The sequence below is a fragment of the Gobius niger genome (genome assembly GCF_951799975.1).
Source record: "Gobius niger genome assembly, chromosome: 5".
Lineage (NCBI taxonomy): Eukaryota > Metazoa > Chordata > Actinopteri > Gobiiformes > Gobiidae > Gobius > Gobius niger.
In genome coordinates this window covers 13,804,258-13,823,224 of record NC_136856.1, presented here as the reverse complement: position 1 = coordinate 13,823,224, position 18,967 = coordinate 13,804,258, and the positions used below count along the sequence as shown (strand labels likewise).

Sequence of the window (18,967 nt, the reverse complement as noted above, 5' to 3'; positions counted from 1 at the left end):
CACCTCGGGCCTTGTCCCGTCTCATATTGCTTCATAAGGTTTTATTGTGAAGGGCCAAGTGGCGTGTTTATATTAACTTCAATACCACGGCATATCTTAGCATTTTTGTGTGAAGTTTTAGCCACAGACTGCACATTATAGTTTAAATGATTTCCTAGTGAAATAACTCGCAACATTAAAAGTTCAGTATGAATAATCCTTCGCTGGTTACCACCTTGATATTGTTGCGTTAAAATTTTGTATAGAGCCTGTTGCAAGTTTTAAATGCAACGGCTTATTAAACACCTTTAACCACAAATTGACTTGATTTGCCACAATAAATCTGAATGCTTCGTTTGTAACGCTGATGTAATGTGATCGCTTAAAAAGCCACCTGCCGTATCCGCACCACGCGCGCATTTGTCTGTCCCACGGACAAGTTAGTGCAAATGAGATTATGGGGTCACTTTGGGCGCCTCTTCCATTGAATGTGAGCGCTCAGCAGCTACTACTTCCAGAGGCCGGACACTTTATCTGCAGTTGCCCATGGCCTTCCCTTGTCATCTCATTTAATGTGCCACAGCAACAAGGAACAAATAAGAGGGGCGCACTGTGTACCAGTGCACTATTGTTTTTTAGTGGGCCCTGTGTAGGCTAAAGTAAAATGCGGGACAATTCGTGCGTAATCCCCACTTTTCAAAAGCCTCGTGCTATTTATGTTTTAGAGTCTTAAATATCAATAGCCTTCCGTTTCAAATGAATCATAGGTTGTTATTTTTTAACATCCTATAATTTAGGCTATTTTAGTAATTTGCATATTATTGTTCTGACAAATATATCACAAACACGTAGCCTACACATTGACAGAGCTAATTACCTATAGGCTGCGTTAAACACACACATGGACAATGCACTAAGATCATATTGTAACATTGTAACATCATTCTCGTTGCAACCGATTTGATGCAGAATTGTCAGCGTGAATGCCACATAAACTATACACGTCTGTGCGTAAAGAACAAATTACGCGCGCCCGTGAAAGAGGAAAGATTGAATGCATTTGCGCATAACTTTTGATCATTTTAAATATTTCACTTTTAAACATTAGGCTATACAGGAAGAAACGGGACTGATATGGGCATTGATCTGAGTGATCCCTGATGAGATGCTTTTCCAGAAACACATTTCCATAAAGTTGTCATCGCTCGTAACTCTTCATTATATTGATAAAGATGTTGCGCGTAACAGCTACTCTGAGAAAAGCCATTTGTTGACATCTAGAAGGTCTATCAGTCTAGCGCCGGTGGTTATGGGACATGTTGGTTATTGTGCCAAATAGAGGGCCCACTCCCATTAACTTTCAATCAGTCATGGCGCTGGCAACCAATGGAAGGCGCAGGAAGATGGAGGGGGCGTTTTGACGCGTGGAGAGGAGGACAGAGCGTCATATCTCTCTGAACGCTCATCAAAGTTTGAGCGCAGAGCGTGCAGAGAGGAGAGTCCTGAGAAGGGGCCTGTGCGTCACGGACACTGGCTGGACTCGAGCGGATAGACAACGATGGAGGCACGAGCGGCATTGACTCAAAGAACAGTTTGATCCCGCTGTGAAACCAGCCTTGTGAGCAGTCGTTCTTGTTCTGAAGTGCTACAAAGACGGAAATGGAGCAACCACCGAGCGCGCCGAGTCCTCCTCCCAAACCGACCCAGCACGAGCCCATCAGTTTCGGTATAGACCAGATCCTGGGCGCAGGAACGGAGCCGGAGAGCGCACGCACAGCCGGAAGACAGAGCAGTTCGGATTCAAGCAGCGGGGACGGGTATTACAGTTTGGGGAGTCCAACTGGGGCCAGTGCGCCCTCGTACACGGCTCTGTCCATCTCTCTGTCTGGCATCATGCCCCCAGTGGACGCGGCTGGCTCGTACGGGGAGAGCAGGAGTTTGGGGAGCAGAGGGGTTATCCGGGTTCCAGCACACAGACCTATGTCGGCTCCAGGACCCCCGACTCCCGTGCAGAGCGCAGTGCCCGGGTTCGGAGGGTTGTGTTTTCCCTGGATTGGGAACAGGTTCGCCAAGGACAGGATATCAGGTAAGGCATCTGCTTCAATAGTTTTATTTTTTATTATTTTCATATTAAGTCGGCGATAACAATGAACCGTGTGTCAGTTGAAAAGCTATTGTCAAAGAGTAATTTAAATTAGGAAGGCTTTGTCAATTTCAGAGCTGTTACCAAAATACATTTTCTAGCTTTACGGGACAACTTTAAAAGAAACAATTCAGTGTGAAAGGGGTAAATAGGCCCACCAAAAGAATATGTTTTTTTTGGTAGGTGTTAGTGTTTTTTTCCTCAAAAAATGAAACATGCAGTGAGCAAATAGAGCAATGTAGCAGATAAAACATTATCATTTGCATACATAATAATAGGCAAAAAATAATAATAATAATAATAATAATAATAATAATAATAATAATAATAATAATAATAATAATAATAATAATAATAATAATAATAATAATAATAATAATAATAATAATAATAATAATAATAATAATAATAGCCATGCAGGTGTATAAAGGAAAAATAAATACAACTTCACCATTGGCTGAGTAAAACCAATGAGTCGCTTATTTACATTTGGGCCCTACAATGTGATTCTTTGATATTTCTGGGTCACATTTCATTTTTCAGAAAAAATAAATATATATATATGAGGTTATATGCGTTTTTTGTCTTGTTTTGTCTTTGTTTTGTTTTGTCAATTTAGTAAAGGGTTGTTTTAATCTTTTCATTGCACTAAAATAGATATAGCTATTACAAATATTGCTATAGAACCAATTACAAGCATTAATTTATTATTTGTTCTTATGCAATGGGCCTGTTCATTGATTGATTTTTGTTTTGTTGATTTTTAACAGTTTAATAAGCCAGTGAAATGTGTTTTACCTGCAGCTGCCCTGGTACCGTTTGCCGTCACGAGGCGAATAGGACATCCTTATCAGAACCGAACTCCTCCGAAGCGGAAAAAGCCACGCACTTCGTTCTCCCGCGTGCAGATCTGCGAGCTGGAGAAGCGCTTTCACCGCCAAAAGTATCTCGCTAGCGCCGAACGGGCTGCTCTGGCCAAGAGCCTCAAGATGACCGACGCACAGGTGAAAACCTGGTTCCAGAATCGTAGGACCAAGTGGAGGTGAGCTGTGCCACACGATAAACATTTTAGTTTGAGTTCAATCGCAACTTGCCTGAACTCAACTTTATCCATTATACTTTTCAAGAGCAACAACTTTACTCACAAACAGTTCCTGAATGTGTCACGTGGTGGTATGACGTTTTGATTACACAATAAACATAAAATTGCATTATGCTTTTTTGGCAGTAAAATAGAAATAGGCAAATATTGTTGCCTATTTAGAGGCATGCTGGTGTTCAAATATGATGACAATACAGACCAGCATAACCAAAAAAAATAAAGGTGTAGCGCAGCCGAATTCACAGAAGGTTAATTCAAATAACATTCCCATATCATGATTATGGTGATAAGGCAAGTTTAAGCCCAGATTTGAGAGAAGCTGTAAATTTATAAAGGCCTGTCCATCACATTTATAGCCACTTCAAATGTTATGTTGTTGAGGCCTGAAATGGTATTTATTTGACCTTTTACTCATTGTTTCGCCTCTTGTGCCATGTACAGGAGACAGACGGCCGAAGAGCGCGAGGCGGAGCGTCAGCAGGCCAATCGGCTCATTCTTCAGCTGCAGCAGTCCGCCCTCCAGAAGTCTCTCGGCGAATCAGGGGTGTCTGATCCACTGTGCGCGCACAACTCCTCCCTGTACGCGCTGCAGAACCTCCAGCCGTGGGCCGAGGAGAGGGAATAGACCCAAATCAACATGCACTGTGTCCCAGGATGCTTTATTGCCTACTTCATCTATTGTGGAAGATATATGCACTCTTACGCACACTTATGAGGAACTCACTTTGAATGTGGACCCGTAGGGCAGTGTGTGAAGAGAAAAAAAAAACGCAGACAACATTCTTTATCTGGAATTTGTCAAATCTCTCAAATGTGCCACTTTGTCATTGTTATTAGCTATGTGTAACTTTTTGTGGAGGGGGGGGAGGAGGGGAAGAAGACGTCTTTGCCTCTAATGACCTTTAGAAGGGTTGAGGAGCAATATCCCACGCATTTGAGAATTCTTTTCATGTCACTAGTTTATTCTTGGCCAGATTAGTTTTACAGGGTGGTTTTGGGGGGAAATAGATGCTCCCATAACAACGAGACAAAACGCTGCGTTCAAAATGTGTTTTTGATTATTTCTACACTTTATTTTATTACCAACAAATGTCTCGCTACAGTCGCAGACGAGAAGTACTTCTGATAAATGGTCTGCCACTTAGACCCTTTCAGATCACATGTGTGACTCCCTTTGTCCTATAGCACTGTCGCAATCAAACAAACTGCTCCCCATTGTGAACTCGGTTGGTGATAAAAAGTCTTGAAAAATAATGAAAATGGTCAGCCGTAGAGCAATTTGAACACGGCTCGGTAATAAAGACAGTGATGCATGTTTAGTTATAGAATGCCTAAGTTATTTCTTATATGCACAAAATCATGCTTTATTTGTGAAGCATAATGTACATGTCTTTTTGTACTTCCATTGTAAAAGTGTGTAAATAACACGACAGCTGTGACCTTTTTTGCTTGTGCTCATTGATACCTATAAAAAGTAATTTAATATAATGTAACAGGGAAAAAAACGTGGCATGGAGCAATATAAAAATGCCAGAAATTAATCATTTTGTTTCTTGCAAAGTTTATTGATAAATATAATGATTTTATACAATATTTCAATACACATATGATTTCATTCAGAACTGTCTGTATGTCTGTCTGTCTTCTTGTCTGAGGTGTCTCAACCTGTTTTTATCTTGAAAGCACAGTGAATGGGCATGACAGTAAATTAGTAAGAAATATTCATATACATGGGTCTTGTTCAATCGTGAAAGCGATGGCTCTTGTTGAGGAAAAAATGGCTTCCTTTCCTTCAAAATCAGTGAATAGGTCTTCACGTAATTTGCTCTCCTCACAGTGAACGATTGGTCCGTCTGAGTCAACAGTTGGGTATAAAGATGTTGTGGCAGAACTGTTTTCTCAAGGTTTGTTTTTAGCGCTTGGTTAATTTCAATGTATTAAAAGAGTAACAAGGGACACCACACACTCATGCACAAAAAAACTGAAATAACATTGGTCGAGATACACTAGACAGAGCGACAGACAGGAGACCGGAGCCACACAGACGGGACGTGAAAAGACACCGTGTTCATCTCACAAATAACATCAACAATATGTACAATCAAACATGTAACACCTATTGACACCACTGAACACACGGAGGGGCGTTAGCCAGCTGGAACCCATTTGTCCGGATGAAAATTGCCACCAAAATTTGTATGGCACACGACTGACTGTACAAGACTCCGCGGTGCATGCTTTAACATATTGCTCACTTTTGTCACATTGATACAGATGTTCATAGAAATGACTGATTGTGCTTTTTAATTTCTTTTCAAATATTTTTAAATGTTGAGGAAAAGCTTGGAGTCCTTCAAAGTTTAGATTAATTTACAAGAAGAGTCTTTCATTTTAAATTTGGGAGATGATATTTACACACTGGCATGAAGTACACACTGAAAGAGGCGAGTCGTCACATTGAGGCTGTATAAAGTAAAGGGCTGATTTTGAAGGTTGTTTCCCAAAACCAGAGCTGGTCCTGTTGTCCTTCATGTAATCTTCACGCTTCAAAAACGGTCACCACCAAACGACAGCGCCGGGATCCCGTATAGACTCATCCTTTGGGCTTGTTAGTCGTGTTTCTCCTCTCGATCTTAAGTTTTGTTGTTTCCAGGCTGTTGTCTAGATGACATTTTCAAAAAGCTGCAGTGAGCGCATGATGTTTTCATCCTGCATAAAAGAAGAGGAAATTGTTTTCAGGATCAACAAGGATGCACTGAGATATTTAACCACAAGGGGGCAGTAAAATCTCGTTAAAGATTGCAGACTCTGTGGCTGGCATAGGCAAGTTTGCATCGTCTAGGGCCGATTTTCTTGATTGCCAAAACACCCAGGGCTAAACCTCACAGCCCACATAAAGCACCCTTTTCTACAAATATCAGTTTTGTACATAATACATGACCTGACTGTGTGTTTTGCTATTAAATTTAAAAAAAAAATGACAGTATCAATAATTGTAATGAATTTTATTGCGTATTTGGTCCCGACTTTGTAAAATTCCTCAAAATGATATTGGGGGAAGTTCTATGCTGGAGAGCCGGACCTGCTCTGTGGTGTTTCAACAGTTCGAACTAAATGTGATATATAACAACATAAGTATTTATAATGGTTTACCTCCTGACAGGACAAGAGAAATTCATCCAGCGTGACAACACCATCTCTGTTTTTGTCCATTTTCTGTGATGAGGAAAATAATTAGAAAACACAGTTAAAACAAAACATTATCAAATACTAAAGCCTTTATTTAAACAAAAGGAGCAGGTGCTGCAAATACACTGTGTTGTTTAGAATTTGTTGTACTGTAAATGTGTGTGAATATTGTCCCTTTTTTGTCCCCCCTTTTAATGCACAATTTGGCCCCCTTCAGCTTCAAGGTAGGCTATAGTTATACAGAGCTTCTTACCTGGAAAAAGGCATCGACATGCTGCTTGGGTGTGTCTGTTTTGAGAACAGGGTAAGTGTACTTCCCCATCATGTCGTAAATCGCCCTGACAATGTCCGTCATCTCCTGTTTAGACATTGACACACAAGACATAGCATTTTAGATACAGCTGCAGTAGTAAAGTTAAAATACATCGCAATGAGATGCACCTCTTTGTTGATATAACCATCCCTATTAATGTCATACAGGTTGAACGTCCACTGTAGCTTCTCGGTAACTGTTCCTTTGAGCAGGATGGACAGAGCTGTGACAAAATCCTACAGAGAAACGAAGAAATGAAGATCAATCATGAAGAAATGATCACTGAGAAGAGAGACAATAAAATCATCTTTTTTACAATGTAACTATACAAACCTCAAACTTTATGGACCCGGAATTTCCTGTGTCGAATGCATTGAACAGGTAATGTGCGTACTGACTTGCATCTGTAAAATGATACATAGCACAAGGTAAAGGATAGGCTGATTGATCTAAACACAGTCGGGTAGCCGGTAAATGTACAGATACTACCTCCATGTGGGAAGAACTGTGAGTAGATTTGCTTGAATGTGTCTTCGCTTACTACACCACTGGGACACTCCTGCAGAGAGAGGAAAGAGGCAGTTGAAGGTTGTGTTTTATTAGAGCATGATTTACAATCAATCGCATCTAATGAAAACAAAGTGTTGTTTATGTGTGGTTACTGTAGATTTTAGAAGAGATATGTTTATGCACTAGTAGTTATGGATATCGTCTTTTCGTATATTGTTGTCAGCCGTGTTTTAACAGGTACATCACTCTGCTTCATCACCGCCTGTGCCGTCCCAAAGGGGAGACACATACAGTAGTATAGTCACTTAAGCAAATTGTGGGACTCCTTTGTTATGACAAGCCTCAAGGGGGGGGTCACTTTTTTTGTAATGTCAAGTTCTCTTACTGAGACCACAGTTATTTGTTACAAGGCCAATAATGTAGATGTTAAAATAAAAGAAACATCTTTTGGTTATAAAATGAGCCGTATTCATTTTGAAAAAAATAGGGTAAAAAATGAAAAATCGTGAACTTGAGTGCATCGTTACATCCCTATTTAGCAGTGAATATTTCAGTCTCCTCTTGAATGTTAAAGGAACAGGCCACCGTTTTTCCATACTGAAATATGTTCTTACCTTAGATAAGACGAGTTGATACGTACCTGTCTGGTTTTTACGCGTGTGCTCAGTCACACACAAAAAAAACCTCCTCTCCTCTATGGGGCCAAACAGGGATGAAGTTAGAAGCGGCCAAACTCTTCCATGTTTCCCTTATTTAAATACGGTTACGTGAGTAGTTAGATAATCCAAGTATAGTCACGCAAAATTAAACATGTTGATTTTCTAAGCGAATAAAAAGAGGTATTTTAAGGCATAATAACACCTTAGGAGCACTTCGACGTCCACACAGTAAAGTCGAAGTGCTCCTAAGGCCTCACAATATAGTACTTTATCCACTTAGAAAATTGACATGTTTAATTTTGTGTAACTATACTTGGATCGTGTAACTACGTAACCGTATTTAAATAGGGAAAACGTGGAAGAGCTTGGTCGCTTCTAACTTCGCCCCCGTCTGGCCCCATAGATGGGAGGATAGGCTAAATGCTAACAACATCTTTGGTCTTTTTGCGTGACTGAGCGCACTCGTCTAAGCTCAGGTAAGAACATGTCTCGGTATGAAAAGACTATGGCCTACTCCTTTAAGAGACATGTATAAAATGTGCACAGTGAACTGAACATTATATAAAAATATAAAGTGTTAATCTAATTGCAATCACAAAACGTTCCAGAAAATTCCATAAGTCAACAAAGAACAATGCCTTGAGTGTCTATTCATTTTTATAATTGTATTACACAGTATCCTAGTATCCCAAAATTGATGGTCTCTTGATACAAATAGTTGAATCTACCCGTTTGCCAGATAAAATTCTGGAGTAGACCATGTTATTCTCTGTGTGGTCGTCTGTAAGTCAGACTCACGTTCTTGAAACCTCTGTAAAGCACTTGCAGCTCTCTTTTGTTGAAGTTTGTCAGAGCCTCGAGTTGATCCAGTCCCTCCGGCCGATGACACACCATGGTCATCTCCAGGTCATCATCAGCTTTATCTGCAAAGTCACACATATAAAAGCATTAATACTGATTTGAAATAGTTCAGTCTACAGTGAGGGAAGTCATTCAAGTTCACAACTGCAAAGGAGAGGAAAGACGCATGGTTCATGGGTGGACGGAGAGGTGGCGGTCAGGAGAACGGCTCTATAGTCCTTTCCTCTGAGGCCATATCATTAACACAGTCATTACTCTCCTGCTGCAGGGGAGGGGACTGAGGACACACACTTCACTATGGAAGATATAAAAGGATATGGGTACATCCAGCTATATCTACAGGCAGAAATGACTGTACAAAGACCTTTATTCAGCAGGTCCACATCTAGTCCAGGGATATTACACAGTCTAGACTATAGACAAGTACTACCATTCACATACAACAGTGCCTCAAAATCACAGAAAAGTTGTGGCAATAATATGACATGTATATTATAGATATATTAGGTTTGTGCAACTAAACACAATTAGAAAAGTGAAATAAGTAAAAAATAAACATTTATAAATATGTTCTGAAATGTTCTGTCTTCTCTCAAATTTTCATACCCCTAGACATGTTGAACATGAGCATCTTGATTTGAGAACATGAATCGCAAATCTAATTGCAATCGCAATGCTTGCCAGAATAATCACTATTCGAACTTGTTCATAATATCTTGCAACCCTAATGGTGCCACAAGTAGAAAATGGCACTCATGTAGTATGTTTGCATAATGCCTGTTTTACTCATGCCTTTTACTAAAATGAATACTTGTTAACTTTGAATAGTTGTAGTGCAATAGCTTTCTGCAGCGGTGGTAAAAAGCTGTTTAATTGATGCCAGAGAGCTCAAGGTTGATCAACACTTCGAAATAGAGACACATTTGTGTGTGCCAGGACCATTACAGACTCATAAAGCCTGGTACACCATGATTTACAGCTGTTACACAACATTAATCAGTGAAAGCACAAGAGGTGAAATTACTCCCCGGTGCCAGACAAAAGATAGTGCCGACTGAAAACGTTTTTTTTTTTATGACTTTGTTTAAGATCTTTGATATGACCGAGTAAATTTGAAGGCTTTTCAGTGGCTCTTTAGAAGTTATTTGTAACTCGCTGCTAAGTGCAAAGACCAAAGAGAGTTATAATGATTAGGGATCTATAGCAAACTCATATGGTGGTATTATTTTCAACATCATCTGATCTTCATTTTCTACATTTAATACATCAGAGCGCTGAAAGCTTTTACCATTTTGCTTGAAGGTGGTGGAAGAGACTTGAGCACATGTTGAGGTTATGGCCTTCAAGCCCGGCAAGACAAAAGTAGCAACAGCCAACAACACAACCACAGTGTTTTCATAGTCCAGGGACATTAAACGGACTAACATCCAATTCCAATATTCCCTCTATCAACAAACATAAACCAATCGCAGAGAATTCAACTGTATTTGAAACATTGTGATATGGGAAATAAACAGTTTGAGTGCTTGTTTTTATAATTTTTAGTCTTGTGAATATACAAACTCGGCAACCAATCTTTAGTCAAACTCTAAAGTGTATGGTTTCCCCCGGAGACTACAGTCACCGTCACACTTTGTGATTACAGCAAAGGCACAAAACACAAAGTCCCAAAGCAACATACCATTTACACGGTTAGCTTGGCCAGTGGCCACAAAATACATCACAATGATACTTTTTTTTTTTTTTAAAGGAGCAATGAATGCATATGTAAGTGGGATAACATAACATAACAACAGTGTCCACGAGCAAAATGAAAAGAACTGAAGGACAGAATCAGCTGTCTCTGTATGCGGTACAAAGCTCCCAAAATAAGCAGTATTTAATCTAAAAAATATGTCTATATATAAGTCTCGTCATTAATGTTATCTCAAATGTCGAGAAATATTTAGTTCCTTCGTCAAATATTTTGATTCTTTGTATTTGTGCAAAAAACTATAAGCATAAACTAAGTCAAAAATGGCACATGCAAAGAATCAAAACCCCTAATGCAAAAAGACAATAGTTAACAATACATGCAATATAAGACAGCAGAGAAAAGGAAGGGAAAAGTTCAGCACTCTACAGAATAATATAAGACTCAAAATGTGCGTGAAAGGAATTCACGTAGTACAACAACACAACATGACTTCTTTTTCTTGTGATCCATGCAGTTCCTGGACTAAAACTCAAGCATCGAAAACTCACCATCCACAGTGATGACTCCCAGCATGTGCAGCATTTTGACCGCTCCGCAGCACAGGAGTATGATGGCTATGGTATGGAGGCTGTTTTCACTATGTTCATCTCTCTCCATGTCCATGTTGACTACTTTTAAATGTACAATCTGTATCTAAAGTCGTCGCCTATGATACTTTAAAAGTCATGATATACATATATACGGTATAGCGCACTGCCCTGCTTGGTGCTGAATGAGATGTGCTCTCACCTGGCCCTCTCCATCTCAGTCTTTTTATTCCGCTGTACCTGCGCTCCCTGGGGCTTCCTCCTCTTTTCGCTGACCTTGGTTCAGTCTCACTAACTCCACCTGTCCGTCCCCATATTTTGCCCATTTGTTCCCTCAAGTTGCCCCTTTCTCCCTTGGCCAACCCTCTTTGCTAGCGTCATTGTGTCCTTCCATGGGAACGGTTTAACTCGAGGGCTTGACCCACAGGGCACAGGAACACTGATATACTCTCCTTCTAGTATGTGACCATATGCCTGTTTGTACTGGCAGTGCAAGTGAAGGTGTGTGTCCACATGCACATCTGCACTTGATAAATTGGTCCCATTAAGACACACAGTCATCCCCAAACAACAGAAGTGGCTTAATTTAACTCAAAGTGACTTTGGCCCAAACATGCCTCAGCCCTTTTGCAGCATGACTTTCCAGTATGGTAGCTATGAATAAACGCCAAGAGTTCAGACACCATTTTCTCATCCTCAAGTGAACCATATCGGTCATAAAAGCTGTTATGGCGGGGGAGAGCCAGCAGAGGGCAGCACAAGCTAAACTTCGGAACATTAATAAGATGAATATCATTATCGTTTTTTTCCCCATTTCTTATTATATCAAGCCTAAATGTTACACTTGAACACATTATTTAACATCTGATTTTGGCGAAAATAAAAGCCTTTAGATCAGGTAACCAGTAAAGAGAATTACTATCGCTGGGCCTATTTTTTGTGTGGGGAAAAATACCATAGATTCTACTATGACCATTAAGTTAAGCTGTCCTCTTAGGTGATGATGTGTACTGGAAAACTGCCTTACGTTACACAACACTGCATTTACAAGCATAACGTAGCTTTCATTGAGTTGCCTGTTCAATAAAAGCAGCTCTATAGACAACACAATTTTCTCTCACAGTGCAGACAGCCGCCGCAAACCAAGCTCTCTGTCTGTCCAGCTGCTCCCCGAAGGCGCCTTGTTATAATGTGAAAGCATAAGCACTAATCATTACCAGGCAGCTGAAGTGCGCCCTGCGCCTGTGCCCAGCAGGGGGCTCTGCTGCATCAAGAGGTGTCCTGCTGAGTTGTCAATTGGAGCTCTGCTTTATTTACTGCTCGGGAATTAAACCAGTCATGCTGGGTAAAATTACACTTAGTGGCGTGAGTAACATTTAATTTAGCATGCTAGACATCTTAAAGATACACACTAGTGTAATCATGCTTATCCTTCGTAAGCAATGATTAAGTGGGACTTGTGTTCATTCAGTAATCAGCCCTCAGCTATCTCTTACTGTGACCAATAATTAGCAGCATTTTGATTAAAAGCTACAAACAATGACACCTCCTGTGTTGACATCAGGGGAAATCAACAAAATTATGCATTAAGTTTAATGTTTGGCAATTATGATTTCAAATATCTGCCACATTTTGCGAACTCTGGGATCTCTCAGCTTAAGTGATCTATTAGTGAATAAACAGAAAATGCTATAAGTTCTTAAGAGGCAAAGAAGTTGATTTTTATTTATTGTGCAAATCAAAGTTATTTAGTAATTTAATTTCAACATTTCCGTTACTTAAAAGAATGTATTGCCTTAGGGCATTAAATAAAGTTTTAAATTGGTGACATGGACTTTGACAATTTCATATTCTCTTAATGCAAATAATTTAATGCACAACATATACTATTTTGCTTGATGCATCAAAGCTTGTATCAGAAACCATATAATCATGATTATTTCATTTCATTGGCAGAAAAATGACTATTGCAGACGGTAGCACAGTTTGAGAGGCCAAATTGGTCTATAAATCAATGGAATGAAATTGCCTAATAACATCTAGGACACACCAAGGTCTTTCCAAATTGAGATTGCTTAAATGAGAACACTTTACTGTTTTGTCGTGAGGGGGAAAGGAACAACCTCTGACTGAAACTGTGATTTAAACTCAGCAAAGTCACCTGTTTGCTAACTTTGTAGGAAACAGGTGGGACCCTAAAACCTGCATGATTCATGACTCTGAGGGCAAAATGTGCAGACTAAGCCAGCTGTGTACGATTTCACAAACCTAACCTAGAAAACCATCTCCAGAGCTGCAGGCTATTCTCATCTCCAGTGTGACAGTGACCGAAAGCCTGAGCCACTTTCTTCCTGGGCATTTTAAGCTTAAATGTGCCTGTCACTCTCCTCCAAGTTACATCAATCCTCACAGCATTGCTCCAACATAACAAGATTTCGCTCTCCAAGTGCAGCCCGTGTAACTGCAGCTGGCCCGGGCATTTTCTTGTTTTCTTCTTTCTTCCCTTGCCCACCAAATGCCCTTCTCTCTACCTTATCTCTGCCTTTGTGCCAAACTCCACACTTCCTCCCTCTTGTTCGCTCTCATACTGTGTCCAGTAATCCCTGCCAAGGAGTATGTCATTTGCATAATCTGAATTAGCCTAATCTAGTGGTAATGGAGTGGGAGTCGCACATATAGACTCGAGAAAATACAAGGAGCTTTAAAATATACTGCATATTATCATAAAAACATAATAATTTCTATAAATGTCACTTTTTCAGTTTACTTGCTGACGACGTAGGTTCAAACATTTACATTAGATTCTAAACCCTATATTTATTTGGTTCAGAGGAAATCTATTTATGGTTTTGTTGACGTATTGATATAAAGTATCAATACGTATCTTGTGTTAGTCTTTGAATAAACAAAATCTGTAGAAATTTAAATTTTACCGCGTCTTGGAGGGTCCAAACTAAATAAATCAGGCAAGGAATTTCATATTGAAAAAATCTTCTAAAAATAACTACTTACAAGTTCATATGTTACGACAGAAAACTTCCTAAGACCTGAAAGTTGCACAGATGTAGGTGTCTGGAGTGTCCCCCTTAATGGTATTTTCTATCAGCAATCGTAACCGTATCATACAGTAAAACAGTATTGGACCATATCTACATTGGCAATAGATAAATATTTAAATACGTAGTGATATTGCCTCACAGCAAAAAGGTCCAAGGTTCGAATCTTGTGCCATCTGTGGCCTTAAATTTTGCATGCTCTGATTTCTCCCATCAATCCAAACATGCACAATAAATCCTCCAGCCAGGCAGTCCTGAACAAACCGGAGCTGCTCTAAAATAGATCATACTCACTCCATGTCAAATGGCACACACGATCACTTTCTGCTCGAGTGCCTTGTTTTTCTTGTATAAATCAGTGTAGCCAACCCATGCATGGCCTCAGTGAGGGTCATTTCAAGTCCAGTAACTCCCCTTTGGCTAAAAACACATGGAACGATCTGCATGCAGCCAGCCCTCAGGACAAACACAATATTATTTACAAGGTCGCAGCTAACTCAAACATCAAAGCACCCTGTGTGTACAATAATTAAGAGTCACTACACTCACACATGTCTGATCTGTCAATAACCACAATGATATGATGTTATATGGGCCTGCAAAGTGAATTGGGATGGAATTGAAATCACAACTTGGTCCAAATTATTTATGTAATAGGCCTCCAAAAAAATGTCAAACAAAATATCACGTCCCTTATACTCTTACCACACGCCTTAACCGATTTGAAAAATAAATAAATTGAAAGCTAAGACCTACATTACTGATCTTATTCCTCGTGTTGTTGCCGTATTGTCATCACTTTTTTTTGCCAATTATTTGTTGCTTTTTGGTTGCACTTTTGTTGCACTTTTATCGCTTTTTGTCACATTTTTGTTGCTCTCTCTTTTGTGGCTTTTTTTTTTGTGACTTTTAGATTTGGGTAATGCCAAACTAACCTAACCTTGTACTTTAAATACCACTTCATATTCCAGTCTTTTCTCATGCTGTTCATGTTGTTTGATACTGAATTATATAAATTGCAAATTGCAATCAGATATTTTCCCAGATCCAACCTCACGCCAGTTTCTCAACGGTTTATGCTCTGCCAAGCCTCCGAAAGCAGCATATAAGCCTATTTTATAAGCGTGTGTCAATATTGATCGTGGTGCGACTGCATGGCCAGACTGAAAATGAGCCGAAACCCACAAGTGTGCACAGCAAGCGCACAGGCATACAAACTACCAGGGGTCCATAGACATGAATGGTGAGATGACTTAATAAGCACTCGCGCTATGGCTAATGGGGGAAAGCGTGGGTGATGGAGAAAAGGAGGGAAATAAAAGGAATGAGGAATATGTGTGCCTTTGGGAGAGGAGACACCGGAGAAAGAGCGCAGGGACGAGGAGATAGGGGTGGTAGAGATGGGATAAAAGAAAGGTGACAGTCTGAAGCAGGAGATGATTGAAACAACAGTGCTGCGGGGGGCACGGGGAAGGCGTACTATAGGGCCATCAGAGGGAATAGAAATCACAAAGAAGCAAAGAGGGTAGGTGCACTGCATAAGGTGTTCATCAAAAAGCCACTACAGCGGATCGAGGACACAATATGAGACGGCGGTACGAGGGTGGATTCAATAATGTACACAGTATGATGCCGGAAATATAAAGCTTCTTATCTCGGCAACTTTGAATTATATGTGGTCATGTCCAACAAAACTAGAGTCTCAGAGATTAGAGAACAATGTGCAAGTCTGTCAGTCCAGCTTTCATTTCATTGTTAATCATCACATTACTGCAACACTGCTGTCATAAGGAGGTCAATTTTTAAAAAAAGCGTTCACTGCCTCAAAGTAAATTAACACCATTGAAATGATTGCCATAATGGAGGCTGAACAAATAATCATATTGAAGAAATAAAGAGCCATACAAAAAATAGTGAGAATACAATCATGGAAAAAATCTCACAAATATCACTTTATATAAAACGGTGGTTCTTGGGAGCACTTTACTTTACAGCACAGTAATAATATGGTAATAGGATGGAGATAGATACACACCTATTTAATTTCATGATAATATGACTAATCCTAAGCCTCACCTGATATAAAGATTTATTATGGAACAGGGTTTTAAGTATTTTCTTGGCAATGAGGTAGAAACAGGGCAGCAAAATGCATGATCCCTCAGAAACCCTCATGCTATTCTCATCCTACTCAATTCATGTGCCAAAAAGAAAAGTGCAACTCGATAATTTCATAATCATTTCATCATCTGCATTTCCCAACTGCTTCAAGGACACAGCAAGGTCTTTCCAAAACGAGAATGCTAAATCGAGAACACGTTCACTGGTTAACCGAGGGAGGAAATAGCAAAGTCGTCCATTTTATATTTCTGTGTGAACCAGGGACATATTTACACAGAAAAGAGTATGACAGTAATTCATGAATAACACACTGTACAGCTGTATGGACAAGAAAAAAACACCATTATTGTTGATCTGTTATTGATAGTTTTCACTCATTTGAGCCACTGCACACAAAAGTTTTTAAATGCTCAACTCTGAAAAAAAAAAAAATGATGGGAACTGTGATATACAAGAGCGCTTCAACAAAAACGACAAACAAAAGTGATGAGTGTGACTAAATGACAGCTGCTATTCCAGAGGGGCTTAGACAAATCAACACATATACTCAGTATACTCCAAGTCACTTCTTTCTGATGAAATGATGTAAAAACAAAGCCCTGACTTTTGTTTAACTCGAGAAAACAGTGCTTCAGACAGTGCAGGGACATTCATCTGAAAGCTTTCCACACAAAGATGGGGCTGGCTTTTGTTTTGACCTCCAACAATGTCAAATGAAAACTATCTATTAGGAGGCCAACATGCAGCTCTTTGCTTTAGGCTCAAAATGGGTCCAAAATGATGATGAAGTATAGAGATAATTGAGAAAGACTTCCATAGAAGCCATAAAATGAACTGTCAGAACTTAACCTGCTTGTGCTACCTTTTGTCTATAACAGGGAGTGAGGTAGTGGGCACTTTGTGAATAGAGAGAAACAACTTGACAGTTTACAAATGAGGCGAAGTTGATTGAACGAGACAGATGAAAGTGTTGCCCATGCAAATAATCAAGGCCCTACTTGATCCAAGAGGTGTTTTCTTCTTCTGCAACTGGTCCCTGATCAATCATGTAAAAATCTAATCTCACGATGTACAACCCACCATCTTCCTCTACCCTCCGCTGAGCGTCAGTGTCACGCTCCTGGATAACAAGTTACAACACTAAATAGACGACTGCTCAAGCACCAGCCCTGTCACACTGATTCCGCGCACAGGCAACGTGTAGCAGCGGCAGAGAATTAAAAAAACATGTCCAAATAGCACGGGCACAACAGCAACCGAATTACAAATAGCACATAATAGCGGCCTCTCTGCTCCTTCATGTATTGTTTAGCATTCATGGAGGCTGTTTTCATTTGAGAGCAAACCAGATTTCTCACATTCACACGCAGTGGTACCTAGTTCAGCGTCCTCATTATTCAAAACAGCAACAAAATTGTGCTTGCTGTTTCACACCCTTGGGGAAGAGGGTTGTTTGTTTGAGCGAGTAGTGAAAACAGGGGCATATTCAAAGGATAAAACCAGTCGTATGCACTGATTTGGGAAATGTCCCACTTGGGCCAATTTTGCTGCAACACGGTAATTGGGTACCTTATCAAATGCATTTAAATGACTTGATAGAGGGCGGTTTAGCCTTGGATGCCCTTACTTTTAAGTGCACATTTGTAAGATGGATTTCTATAGCAACTAATAAACAAGTAACAAGGCACCCTAGTTCTCTAAGATCAGAAGAAAAATAGCAAAGGCCTCCATAAGGTTTGGTAAAGGAAGTGATTGACCTGATTAGCACAGAACATTGAGTGTATCTTTTTTTGAAATATTAGAAACATTTCAATTTAAGCAATTAGTTTATGGTACAGCAGGTACGGTTGTGTTATTGTATTGTATTAGATTTTTTTTATCAAAGAATATGAATATAACACAAAAAGTTGTTTTTCACTCATAGTTAGTGGTTGTGTGAAGCCATTTACTGTATGGTCAAACAAGTGAGTTTGCTATTTTTAAATCACAAGGACAAAAGAAAGTACCAAAATGACCCTGACCAAAAGTTAGCATACCACAGTTTTTAATACTGTTCCTTGCCCTCTTTAACATCAGTGACAGTGTAGCAAGGTGCCTGCTGTGTTCCTCCCAGCCGGTTTGTGGCGCCAAGACTATAAAAGGGAAGTTACTTTAAATTCTCATCCTCTCACCTCAAACACCTCCTGTTTGCGTGCCGACCGCTTCTCCGTTCGCAGGTATAGCACTTTCAATCGCTTTGTTAATATATTTTGGAAATTAGATCTAATTCATTGCTTCTTTTAGTGACTCTGTACAGTGTGTGTGAAGGTAGACTGTAGGTTCCAGCCATTAGCCTGGCCAACGCTGACTTGGTCCTTGTTTTTAGCCTGTGGTGTGGTTGGTTTGTCGTAGCTGCCGTGGATCTTGCATATCCAGTTTCTTCAAGTCGGACTCGCCATGTGGGCCTCCGACCAACTAAAAGTGTCAAGCTCTGGTGTACCGAGGCAGGGAATGGTATGTTTACGCTCATCCCTATTTCAGGTGGAACCAAGCCCAGTAGCCGCAGCCCTCCACTAACACAGTGGCCTTCACTTTATTCTGCTGGAGCTAGTGCCATCAGCGAACACCCTCGATATTTCACAGTAGTATGGTGCACTTTTTTGTTGCCAACAAATGAAATGATGAAATTCTGCCAGGGTATGTAAACCTTTAAGCACAACTGTATAAGTGACATGCAACAGGTCTTATACTCTCTTGCATAATGGACTGTCT

At 40.0% G+C, this 18,967-nt stretch overlaps 2 protein-coding genes across 5 annotated transcripts in view; one reads left to right on the top strand and one right to left on the bottom strand.

The window, feature by feature from the left end:
* Nucleotides 1-1,421: 1,421 nt before the first annotated feature.
* Nucleotides 1,422-4,050, top strand: tlx3a (T cell leukemia homeobox 3a). Its single transcript, XM_079556392.1, has 3 exons — nt 1,422-2,065; nt 2,927-3,164; nt 3,666-4,050. Exons 1-3 carry the CDS (start codon nt 1,639-1,641, stop codon nt 3,847-3,849), a joined length of 849 nt encoding a protein of 282 aa, XP_079412518.1. The 5' UTR covers nt 1,422-1,638; the 3' UTR covers nt 3,850-4,050.
* Nucleotides 4,051-4,072: 22 nt separating this feature from the next.
* kcnip1a (Kv channel interacting protein 1 a) overlaps nt 4,073-18,967 on the bottom strand; it is a 47,983-nt gene continuing 33,088 nt past the window's right edge. For 3 of the 4 annotated variants that reach the window (XM_079556394.1, XM_079556396.1, XM_079556395.1), the window contains exons 2-8: nt 8,694-8,818; nt 7,216-7,285; nt 7,060-7,130; nt 6,855-6,962; nt 6,667-6,771; nt 6,378-6,440; nt 4,073-5,933 (exon numbers count right to left, since the gene is read on the bottom strand). In XM_079556394.1, the coding sequence (XP_079412520.1) occupies nt 5,886-5,933; nt 6,378-6,440; nt 6,667-6,771; nt 6,855-6,962; nt 7,060-7,130; nt 7,216-7,285; nt 8,694-8,818 (590 nt within the window). In that variant the 3' untranslated portion in view covers nt 4,073-5,885. Of the gene's footprint in view, nt 5,934-6,377; nt 6,441-6,666; nt 6,772-6,854; nt 6,963-7,059; nt 7,131-7,215; nt 7,286-8,693; nt 8,819-11,000; nt 11,166-18,967 lie in introns of those variants that run through there. The other variant, XM_079556393.1, reaches the window with a different exon arrangement.